At 44.3% G+C, this 12,982-nt stretch overlaps 1 protein-coding gene across 8 annotated transcripts in view; it reads left to right on the forward strand.

Annotated features, from left to right (window-relative positions):
- Positions 1-12,982, forward strand: part of CDH4 (cadherin 4) — an 819,766-nt gene that overhangs the window by 630,479 nt on the left and 176,305 nt on the right. For all 8 annotated transcript variants that reach the window (XM_082225899.1, XM_082225900.1, XM_082225902.1 and 5 more), the window contains one exon: positions 11,015-11,159. In XM_082225899.1, the coding sequence (XP_082082025.1) occupies positions 11,015-11,159 (145 nt within the window). The remainder of the gene's footprint in view (positions 1-11,014; positions 11,160-12,982) is intronic.

A 12,982-nucleotide genomic window follows, 5' to 3' on the forward strand; every position in this document is an offset into this window, starting at 1 on the left:
GTTTTCCAGGCTGAGAGAAATTCCATAATGTATTCTCTCATCACAGTAGTGCGGTGATGGGAAGAGTACTAGAGACACCCCCTTAAGCCCAACCAGTTATGACTAGACCAAGTTCACCTTGAGTCAGGGGCGAAGGAAGGCGTCATGACACCTGGGGCAGGCGTCACTACATAGGGTGCATGTGCAGCGCTGCTACGTACAACGCATGAACCATACGTAGCGACACCGCACATGTGCTGTATAGTGGTTTGCCGCCGGCGCCGCTCCGGCTGCAGCCGCGAGCAGAGGATCCCAGCACCGTCCATACGGTGTTGGAGTGGCGCTGGCTGCAAACTACTATACAGCGCATGTGTGGCGTCACTATGTACGGCGCAGGTGTGTGAAGCTGCACATGCGCTGTACTTAGTGGTTTGCTGCCGGCGCCTGGATCCTATGCTTGTGGCTGCAGCCGCAAATGGAGGATCCTCCCAAAGTGGCTAAGGCAGTGCAATGGCTGCTCGTGCTGCCAAGAGCCCCCGCAGGATGACCTCTTGGCACCCCTGCAAACATGGAACCCGCTACACACACACACACACCATTCCATTGCAACGCCACAACCAGAAAAGTAAAGCTTTTGGTTGACAATTTTAGTCTAAACGGTACAGAATACCAGAATCCTATCCAAAACCTTAAGAATGCTGAGTGTCCATTCTTATTTGGGAGCCCATTTTCTCCTATGTCCTACATTTAAAAAATATTGACAGTTGATTAGTCTAACAAGATCACCTCTTGGATTAAGAGTCAGTAGCTGTGGCCCAAACCTCTGAACAGGAAAACCAGCGGATAAATGTTTGCGCAGCCCACATCAGAAATTGCAAGGGTTTCCTTTTTAACCTTCTGTGCCTTCCTGTGGTGGTGCCAGTTGCAAAGTACAGGAAAACAATCATTCCAGTCTATGGATTTTAATTAATTCCATAGACAAGTTGATAGCCTTTGGACTTCATTAAGTCTCCAGGCCTTCATCTTTTAATTAAGAACAGCCTGACAAGATCAGACCAATGGTCGATCTAGACAAATACGTCATTTTCAACAGTGGCCTCTTGTATTTATTCTAAAGGAAGTCCACCTCATCACAGAAAAATAGCCAGGTAGTGAATTCTCCATAGCACAAAATCCCAGCTTCTGCACACCGAGCATACATAGTCTGCAGTCATTATAAATAATGCATTTTTGAGCATTTTTTCATGCCTCTGGTTTCTCTGTGATTTATTCTGTCTTCAGTAATTCAGGGAAGCCCACAAGCAGAGTGTAGATTCCATGTGCATGTGTTAGAAACATTGGGAGTTGCCTTAGACAGAGTTAGACCACTGCCCCATATAGCTCAGTACACTGACTGGGTTTTTCCAGGGTTTCAGCTAGGGGGCATTCCTAGCCCTAGCTGGTGATGTCAAGATTTGGCCCTGAGACCACCTGCCTGCAAAGCAGATCCTCTGGTCTGCCACTAAGCTGTCTCCTTTCCCCCTGAGTTCCAATGTTGTCCGCTGACTCCATTCGGACCCTCCAAATGTCCCTATTTTCCAGGGACAGTCCTGGATTTACAGCCTCAGTTTCTGATTTGATCCCAGAATGTCCCGCTTTTCCTTAGGATGCCCCTATTTTCATTGGAGAAATGTTGTAGGGTATGTCCATTGCCCCAACAAGGCAAATCAGGCCTGTGGTGGCAGTTCAATTAGGTGCATAGCGAAGATTGTTGCAACTGAGCCCCATGTAGCTTGAGCTTCAAAAGTAGCCTGTGATGTGCTATGGAGGTCTGCGGTTCATAGAGACAAAAATCAGCCATCCTGCTACCTGCTCTAATGGATCCATGTGCAGCCGTTCCCATGTGGCAAACTACTGAACTGCAGGTAGCACCTTTTGGGCTTGTACTGACTCCACCTCCCGGGGGTGGGCATTTGGGCCACATCTGGATAGCAAGGAGTACAAAATGAGCTCACGGGTGCTCCTGAGCCTAGCTTGATGTCATGACTCCAGGTTCCCAGCTTGATAACACAGCAAGCATAGTTAAAAAAGAAGATTTATTGCAACAACAAACAGAAATCTCCAGACGGTCCTAACAAGCCGCCAGCATTATCAATTGTGATGACCCCTCTGAAGACTGCTTCCGGTTTTGACAGAAGATACTGAACTTATGTACTTTACGTCTCTTGCTCTGCTTCCTGTCTAACAGCCCTCCCATTCAATGACACCAGGGGCTGATTGGCTCAGCTCCAACCTCTTCCTATCCTGACAAGCTGTCACTGTGTAAGCTCACGTCTTTTTGCATGTCTGGAGAGTTTTGGCTGTCTTCCAGCCCACTCTCCAATGTTCCCTTGGCAACCTGCATTCCACTGCCCAGAGGAGTTGCCTCTAACTGCTGTATCCTTTGCTCAGCCTGATTAACCTCTGAGCTTCTCTGTTCCTGGCTGCGATTTGCAGCCGACTGCAAATCTTCACTGAGAGCTGTCTCATTCCTGACATGAACCCTTGTGTGCTTCTGCAGCCTTGCTCAATCTTTGGTCCTGACTTCTAGTTTGGTCCGTCATCCTGCCACCCAGTTTGCCCTTCAGTCCTGAACAGCACAGAGTTAAACGATGGAGTTCACTCCTGTAAGACGAGCTTGGATAATTTTAGGAGAAGATGAGACATAAGCATGGAGGTTGAGGCTACTAACTCTGATAGCTACATTCCACTTCTATTGTTGGAGGCAGTGTGTCTCTGAATGTCAGTTTTAGGGAATTGAAATTGGGGGAAGTACCTTTGGGCTTAAGTTCTACTTGTGGGTTTCCCAGAGGTATCTGGTTGGCCACCACAACAAGAGTGCATTTATTGCATTTTTTTTAAAAAAAAAAGACAAAGAAGAAACCGAGCCTCATGTTTAGTCTTTAAATGTATATTTTGTACTGTGTAATTCTAAAATCATGAAATATGTATGATACGTCCATTCCCCACCTGTGTATTTACAGCTTTGCTGCTTCCCTGCTTAGCAATCCCCACTTGTGTTAGATGCAGCTATTCAATAATGTCAAAGGGCAAAGGGCAGATTGCCCTTGGGGTGGGGGGAAAAGTAATTCTCAGCTAGAATTAAAGTTATTATCTTCAAACTGAAATGGCGATGGATTCCAGTGGAGTGTAGTGGTTAAGAGCGGTAGTCTCGTTATCTGGGGAACCGGGTTCGTGTCTCCGCTCCTCCACATGCAGCTGCTGGGTGACCTTGGGCCAGTCACACTTCTCTGAAGTCTCTCAGCCCCACTCACCTCACAGAGTGTTTGTTGTGGGGGAGGAAGGGAAAGGAGAATGTTAGCCGCTTTGAGACTCCTTAAAGGGAGCGAAAGGCGGGATATCAAATCCAAACTCTTCTTCTTCTTCTTCTTTGCTCTATCTCCAGCTCAGAAAAAACACCTCCTTTCTGAGATAAAGCAGAGAGCAAAGCAGATATCTCATCCTTTCACATCTGCCTCCCCATCCTCCCCTCCCTTCCCAGACAAAGTTTTAATTATATTTGATAGCTCTTCTTTGAAATCTCCAGGAGTTAAGTAATTTCTTTGCACTGTAAGCCTATCGGCGTGTCGCCTGCACTGCCCCACATACATATGCATTCGCTCGCGGTTTGCACTCGAGCAAAAACCAATTCAGCAAGCAAGTGTCTTGTAATCTCACTTAAAGCTGCTGCCGTGATACACGCAGATAAGCCCTGGTTGACACATCTGTTTAATGGCACATTTGTGTCAAGAGCTGGGCTGGCAAGTGGGGATTCCCCAAGCAGAGGTTCCGGTGAAGGATGCTTGGCAAATATAGTCTTTGCGGATACCGATATGAACTAACCTGATCTGAGCTTTCCACATGAATTTGCAAATCAGTTCTAGGGAAGGAGGGATGCATTGAAATCTGGTCCATCCCAGTTCTCAGAGAGAACAGGACTCAACCCATTCTGCCCTGCTTCCAGGTGGATTTTTTATGGAATGTCCTTACAAACCCACCAGGCTATCTATCTATCTATCTATCTATCTATCTATCTATCTAACTATCTATCTATCTATCTATCATCTATCTATCTATCTATCTATCTATCTATCTATCTATCATCTCTATTTATTTATTTGATTAATAAGTCTCTTCTTGTGACACATCTCAAAGCACATTTTCACAAAACACTTAGATAAAGCAAGTGGGTATGTAAGAACAATTCAAAACCACTACATCTATAAAAACAGATAAAGCTATTACATGGATAATAAAAAAAGCAATTTCAAACCCAAGACAAGTAGCTACTGGGATCAGAATCTCCATTTAGAAAGTTTGCTTTAAATATACATTTAAAAGCATCTTACTGGATGGTCCGAGGATTGTGCTCTGCTTTCATTCCCCCAACTTTTCCCCCTTTAACATTTCTGAAATTGTTTATCCTGCTTATCACAGCCTGAGCAGTTCTCTACTTGATATTGTGCACCTTGAATGAACATAGAACAAACCCCTTCCCATGGAGCAATGGAGCAATGGGGTTTTATGCTGTTTCGGGAGGAATTGTGCAGGAAAAAAACCAACCCAAATCAAAACTATGGCTGTAATTGTAATCCCATCTACGTAGGAGTAAGCCCCACTGAAATCAGTATGGGCTTCTCTTACTTCTGAGAAGCCATGTTTGGGCTTGCAGCCTCAGGCGATCACTGCCTTTCACACCTCCAGTGCAGATCTCCACACAAAAAAAGATTTTCAAAAAATATTAAGGCATAATTTGAGAATAAATACTTTTAGAAATATAGGGACGCGGGTGGCGCTGTGGGTAAAACCTCAGTGCCTAGGACTTGCCGATCGTATGGTCGGCGGTTCGAATCCCCGTGGCGGGGTGAGCTCCCGTCGTTCGGTCCCAGCTCCTGCCCACCTAGCAGTTCGAAAGCACCCCTAGGTGCAAGTAGATAAATACGTAAAGCTGTATAGCGGGAAGGTAATGGCGTTTCTGTGCGTTGCGCTGGTGCTGGCTCGCCAGAGCAGCTTCGTCACACTGGCCACGTGACCCGGAAGTTTCTTCGGACAGCGCTGGCTCCTGGCCTCTTAAGCGAGATGAGCACGCAACCCCAGAGTCGGTCACGACTGGCCCGTACGGGCAGGGGTACCTTTACCTTTACCTTACTTTTAGAAATGCATACTTTCTAAGAATAGGTCTTTAAATGTGGATTTTGTGCATGTTCTGTCAACTCCAACTGGCGACCCAGCTATACCCCTACCTGCACAGGAAAGCCTAAGTTCTGTTATCTATGCTCTGGAAACCTCTAGGTTAGATTACTGCAATATGTTATATGTGGGGCTGCCTCTGAAAATGGCTCAGTAACTTCAGCTGGTGCAGAATTCAGTGGCCAGGTTGCTCACCAGGGCAAAACAGTTTGAGAATATTACAACGATCCTGGCCCAACTACACTGGCTGCCAATTAGTTTCCGAACCCAATGTGCTGGTTTTTACCTGTAAAGCCTTATAAATGGCTCAGAACTGCAAAACTGCAATACCTCAAGGACCGCCTCTCCCTATGTTGTTGTTGCACACCAGGTACTCCTGTCTTCCACTGCCTCCCGCAGTTTGGTCAAACTCATGCTGGTAGCTTGGGCCCTCAATCTTTCCCAGCATCAGGGTCTTTCCCAGGGAGTCTTCTCTTCTCATGAGGTGGCCAAAGTGTTGGAGCCTCAGCTTCACGATCTGTCCTTCCAGTGAGCACTCAGGGCTGATTTCCTTCAGAATGGAGAGGTTTGATCTTCTCGCAGTCCATGGGACTCTCAAGAGTCTCCTCCAGCACCATAATGTAAACCTATGTAAACCGGTCCAAAGCCTGCAATCATAATCTGAGGCCCTTCTTCATGTGACTCCACCACAAGGGGTTGGCAACATGAGAATGGGCCTTTTCTGCAGCGGCTCCCCACTTGTCAAATACCCTTCCCAAGGAGGCTTGCCTGGCACCTTCATTACATATCTTTAGGCACCAGGCAGAAACGTTTGTCTTCAACAAGGCCTTTGGTTGATGAACATTCTACAGCCTTTTAAATGTGTCTGTGAAAGGAGGGTTATTGGTTTGCTTTTGTTCATATTTTTATTTTGTATTTTTTCGCTGTGAACCACCCTGCCATCTTGGAATGAAGGGCAGTATACAAACGTAATAAAAATAATTAAAAGAATATAATAATAATAGTAATAATAGTAAAAAAAAATATTTATACCCCACCCTTCCCAGTTCAGAAAACCGGGCTCAGGGCAGCTAACAACAAATTTAAAACACTTAACTGATGCAACAAAAAACAGCATAAAATACAGTATAAAACATGAATAACAATAAACTCAGAATTCAAAAATCTATTTAGGGGGGGAAATCCATCCAATAAACATTAGATGATCATTGGGGCTAGCTGGCTAAATTAGTCCTATTTAGGCCAGCGAGGAGACCAGGGGAGAATTAGCTGTGGGATCCCAGAGCAGGTAATCTTCATAAAAATGGGAGGGGAGGGAAGGAAGGGGAATAAAAGATCAGGCTAAGTTCAAATTGAAAGCCAGGGCCAGGCAGAATAGCTCTGTCTTACAGGCCCTGTGGAAGGAAGTTAAATCCTGCAGGGCCCTGGTCTCATGGGACAGAGCATTCCACTAGGTCGGAACCATCATTGAGAAGGCCCTACTGGGACCGAGATTGATTCTCCAGCATCTTCAGGTAGAGGTGAGGAGGAATTATGGGTGGAACCCTGAAGAACCACTGCCACCAAGCAAAAACAATACTGACCTGGATAGGCCAATGATCTGACTCAATATCAGACAGGTTCCTATGTCCCTAAGTCTCTTCACATACACCTCCACCCAGGCAAGCAAGAGACGTTATCCCAGTTCAAGGGCAAATTCCAGCCAGGCAAAAGCATTCAAGAATGATGCAGATCAAGGCTGGTGAGGGGTATGATCTGGGGAGAGGGAGCATGGCCTGGGGAGAGGGGGAAATGGAAGAGAAATGGAGTGAATTGTGTTCCTGTGTTTTCACATCAAGACACGCTGGGGAAATATGTGCACAAAACCACTCCCCCCCCCCAGATAATGCGTCAAAAGAACTGTGTCAAATAGAGGTGACAAAGGATGACATTTAAAAATAACAAGTCATGGAGAATTGGTGGCATTTGAGGATTATTGAAGAGCTAAGATATGAAACTGCTGAACTATTAACTAAAATATGCAACTTCTCCATGAAAAAATACCTTCTTAACCCATTGACTGGAAGGTAGCCAAAGTAAAACCAATTTATAAAAGGAGCCAGGTGGGATCCAAGAAACCACAGGCTTGTCAACCTAACTTCTGTCTCTAGTAAATCAGTCGAAAGCATGATTAAGACTAGAATTGTTAAACCTTTAGCAAAATAAGCCTCGCTTAGGAAAAGGCAGCATGGCTTCTGCAAAGGGATGCTTCCCTTCGCTAGCTTTTTAACCTTTCCTTTTAACAAATTCCTCACCAAAGAACCCTAAAGAAACATAGCAATATTGGGATGAGAAAACCAGAGCTCCTACCATTCCAGTTAATGGATTTTAAAACAAGAGATTAGGAATAAATGGATAAGCTTTCACAACCAAGGGAAAACAACATAAAGGGGTGTGTGTTTTCCCCTCCTGTTGATATTATTTAGCGTATTTATAAAATGTTTCCGGGCCAGGGGTAGATTGCAAAGTGGACAACTTTGCAGGTGAAACCAGCATTTTTAAAAAGCTGGAATTCTGAGCAGACTAGAGAGAGCTCCAAATGGATTTCTCCAAACTCAGGACCAGAAGAAACTCCTGGTTCAGCTCAATAGCCCATCTAGTCCAGCATTCTGTTCTCACAGTGGCTAACCAGGTGTCTAAGGGAAGGCCTCAATCAGAACCTCAATGCAACAGCATTTTCTTCACTTGTGCTTACCAGTAACTGGAATTCAGAGGCGTACTGCCTTTGATGCTGGACGTAGCACATGGCCATGATAGCTAACCCTGATGGTCTTATTTTCCTTAAAAGTTAAAGTTGGCCATCTTGTGACAGTAAATTATGTAGCCTGTGAGCTAAATTTGCATTAAATGTTGGCGAATGGACAAGAGAATGCCAGCTCGGAGCTCGGATTCAATGTAAGCAAAGTGATTCACAATGGAATTCAAGACATCCAGTATATTGGTTAAGTGTTTGTATATGCTCTTGGTTGGTGTCATTTGGCTGTATCTCCCCAAGAAAGAGCTGCAAACTCATCGAACAAAATCTGAAAGAAAATGGAACAAGATAAAAGGGAAATCCAAGGGAACGTCCTAAAATTAAAATACCGAACATCTTAGTACCATTGTGGCCCATCCATGCTCAGAACCTACTACACACTGTCAGTTGTGCAACCTTAAAATGTGTACCATGGATGTGGAGACAGTTCAGTAGCATGGCAGTACTTCATTATGAGGGCTTATTAAACAAATTCCAGACCTGCTTACATCCAGAAGTGCCATTGCTCTCAATGGAAATTTCTTGGAAGTCAGTACACTCAAGGTCACATTACTAACCACATACCCCTCAACTGACCTGATTAAATCAGGACATGCTGTATGTGTGATATCTCTCACGAGAGCCCAGAACCCAAAACCACACATGTTTGGGCTTTATGCTCTCACAAGAGTCACATGACTTGTGTGGGAGAGTGGCCTGGAAGACACAGATCCTGGTTTTCAGCCTCAGGGTGTTGGATGGTTAATAATCAGAAGGGCTGGTCACCAGATTTATCTGTGGCCCAAACCCTGAGCCAATGTGGACCTATTTGGAGAGATCTGGGTCCCAGATCACTGCAGGTCAGGTTGAGAGCCCAGAGCCATTTCGGCTTTCAGTGGAGAGGGGCATCAGGCAGGAAGAAGAGGCAAGTGTGAGTGACAAGGCTGAGAAAGGAGAAAAAGGGGGGACACTAAGCAGCAGCATCTTCACAGGAGAAGGTAGGAGGATGCCTTTCCCACCAGACCTCTCATTCTTCCAGAGCCTCTCTTCTTTCCTGATCCTTCCTTCCCCCTGAAGCCACTTGGATAGCAGCAGCAGCAGCAGGATTCTCCTGATATCACCTTGTGGCGATCATAAAGGGTCCCCGGACGTTTGACGGTCTATTGATCCCTGTGCCACCACTGTGATCGCTTCCCTGCTGCCACCAACCCGTTTCTCTTGGGTGCACACAGAGTCCAGACAGTTGCTAACATTAAACCAATTAAACAAGTTTATTTATAAGCATTAACAAGTTTATGGTTTCAGATAATTTTTCTTGTCAGTTTCTTAATCTTAGTTTCTTTACTGACCTATACCTTCATATTACCTACTGATTATACCAACTGTTTAATTGACTCCTCCTAACAGATTCTCTCTCACTCACTCACATCAAACTATCCCAACCCACAGACTTATCCTCCCTCTCTCTTCTCTAACACCCAACTGACTCCTTAACAACATGAACTCTAACTCTAACTCCTCCCCTTGGGTTCTCACTGGCCAATCACTTCACACTCATTTAACCCTTTCCTTATGACCCAGCATGATGTCATCTAAGAGGGCAAACACCACACATCTTCATGGCATTTGAAGGAGCTGTGGAAGTAGCAGCTCCCACACTACAAAGGTAGTGCAAGTTGGGCTGCTCACATGCAGATATTTCTGCATCAGTGGAAATGGGCAGGTCAGTTTCTTTCCAGTACACATCAGTTTTGCATGTGTTTATTCCCAAATCCATTTCATCCCATTTCAGGATTAAACCTGCACAAAATTTGGTTTCTAAAATACATGATTTTGAAGCAGATTTTATCCTAAAAGATAGACTTCTAAATTGATTGAGCCAAGAACTGTATTGCAACATTCAGAGAAGTGGACTCTTGGAAGGATAATAATTGTTCCGATTCATGTATCCCCATCCAGGAGGTGAAAATTAGACCAGTTCATTATTATTTTTTTAAAAAAGGACTGTACAAAGTTCTCCCCCACATCCCTACAACAACACGTTATTTATTTGCAATTAGTTGTTGAGTCCTCAGCTGAAATGGCATGCTGTGTTCAATCATTTTTAGGATCAGTGTGAATAACCACAAAAATGGCCCACTAGGAACAGGAAAAGATTTTTTTTTAAAAAAACTACCTACATAAATAGACAGAACAATGAGTAATCATCTGAGAAAATGGAAGATAGGTTTTTTAGGATGAAAAAACAGATGGTGGTTCTGAAGAAATGATGTGTTCTTAATATTTGTATTGATAACGGCTTGGCAGAGAAAAAAGTTCCGGAAGTTTTCCTTTCTTCTTGATTGACTGCTTTTGCCTTTATCGTTTCTGGGTTTGGGCTGCAGAAATAAAAAATCTGTCTCTATAAAGGCATTTGCCGCTCTCCTGTGCATGGACATTTGTTGATGCAGTGGCCTGAGAGACTAAGTGAGAGACTACTGGTGAGGCTGCCACAGTGTAACTCTGCCATACAGAAACCAGGAGGAAGGATGATGAACCCTTAGGTCCCAATAGGACTTCAAAGTATGACAATGTGTCCTCCGTTTTTTGAGAAATCCAAAGCCCAGATAGCATCCCCCAAAACTAATACCGCACACTTAGAGTTTAGTGCAAATCCAGTGGAACTTTCAAGAAATGAGGTCAGGTTTCCCCATTACTATGATGGGATTTGCTTAAAGAAAGTCAATATATCTTCCTCTTCCTTTTTCTCTTTTATAGAAAAAGCAGCTTTTTTCATATGTACAGCTGCACTACCCATGAGGTTTGTCCAGAACACAGAAATTCAAGCAAGCCGCTAAAACTGCAGCACAACTTCAAGGTTCATATTATTATGCATACCAAAATCAGCTGGATAGTTTTGCTATAGAAAACCCCATAGAAAATTTCCATTATTATGACAGTTATAAATCCTAATGTTGTCGAAGAGTCTAAATGACAGAAGATGACACATAGCCTCGCCGAGTGCTGAATCCCATTACTGACGTGGTTTTCCCCCTCCTCTCTTTTTCTTAACAGCTTCGAGCGCATGCAGTGGATATGAATGGAAACAAAGTAGAGAACCCCATTGATCTCTACATCTACGTTATTGACATGAATGACAACAGACCAGAGTTCATAAACCAGGTCTATAATGGATCCGTTGATGAAGGATCCAAACCAGGTACGGTAGGAATTGCCCGTGGAACTGTTGCAAGTCTTTAGATAATAAAGTGCTGTTTTATATTGTGTCCCTTGCCCATCCTTGGCATTGTTGTTTATTTCTATGTAGAGCATCCATTAAAGAACAGGAGAGGGTGTGGAGGAATCCCAGAGCAGTTGACACATTCAGCCCTTGAACAGCATTGGGTTCGTTCACACCAAATCATAAAAACGGCAAGATTCTTTTAGTGCAAGGAAATAGATGCTATTAGTCAAGAGCCCTGGGCGTGACCCACTTCTGGGTCTCAGATAGCAAGTAATTCAATTACAAGCCCAAAGCACAGGCCAGACCCATACAGAGGCAGGGGTACACTTGCCCTGGGCTTCGGAGGGCTAAGCTGGTTGGGGGCTCCACCAGACTTAAACTGTTATGCCATGAATGCCCCTTGCCTCCCAGCTGACCAATGACGTAATGGATCTAAACCACTGAGCCTCTTGGGCTTGCCAATCAGAAGGTCGGCAGTTCAAATCCCTGTGACGGGGTGAGCTCCCGCTGCTCTGTCCCATCTCCTGCCAACCTAGCAGTTCAAAAGCACACCAGTGAAAGCAGATAAATAGGTACCGCTGCAGTGGGAAGGTAAATGGACTTTCCGTGCACTCTAGTTTCCATCACGGTGTCCTGTTGCTCCAGAAGTGGTTTAGTCATGCTTGGCCACATGACCCGTAAAACTGTCCATGGACAAACACCGGCTCCCTCGGCCTGAAAGCGAGATGAGTGCCGCAATCCCATAATCGCCTGTGACTGGACTTAATCATGCAGGGGTCATTTACCTTTTACCTTTTCTTATGGAAGTCTTCAATAGTAAAATCTGGACCTGAGTTACTGCATACTTGCGTGTAGCATCAGATCAGATTAGGCAGCAGAGCTGAGGCAGCAGCACATCTCATGCTCAAGACTCCTGCCCTGGGTTTCAGACAAGCTCTGCATGGGCCTGGTATGAGCTGTGCTAAGTAACTCTGGGGTCTGTCTGAGCTGAGTAGGGGTGGGGAGGTATTCGATCCAGTTTGCATTTAAAGGCAAATGTATCTAATTTGCACTTTCTTAAAACTGAAACAAAGGCAGCCTTTGAAATCCGCACTTCTCCAAATTTTACAGTGCGGTCATGTATACAAAAATGCATATACTAGGCTGTGCATAAAAATGGATATATTCATGAAAATGTATTCTATTAGGAAACACCGAACTGCAAAAAATAAATAAATTGGGGAAACTGCAAATAAAAAAATGTGTTTATTAGGAGAAATCCGCACTAAAATGCTGTTGAATTTTTGAGAGGATTTATTATTATTTTTTATTATTATTATTATTATTATTATTATTATTATTATTATTATTGCAAACTCATGTAGAACTGAGAATAATACTGGAAAACAAGAAACTCACAGAAGCCCAAACTGGCACATTGATCTATGCCTAGTGCTGAGTAGCCCCTACCTTTGACTTCCATGCAAAAGTTCCTTTCCCAAAGGACTTTCCTTGAGCGGGGTAACTTAATGCAATTCCCTCCAGCTGTTGTTACAGCTTCCAACAGTCCCACCAGCATGGCCAAAGGTCAGGGATTATGGAATATGTAATACAGCAAAATCTGGAGGGACACAAACCTCTGCAGAGCACCACGTTGACCCTCCATGTCCTTGCAGTTCAACAATGGAGGCAATCACCTGGAAATATGGTGAGTTTTCCGTTAGTTGAGCACAGGCCGAATGGCCATTTGTTGGGGATAAATTGACTCCCTTGGATTTCCTGCATCACACAAAATCCTAGTTTAGGCAGCCTAATTTCTC

Source organism: Podarcis vaucheri (assembly GCF_965113315.1).
Source record: "Podarcis vaucheri genome assembly, chromosome: 6".
In the NCBI taxonomy this organism is placed as follows: Eukaryota; Metazoa; Chordata; class Lepidosauria; order Squamata; family Lacertidae; genus Podarcis; species Podarcis vaucheri.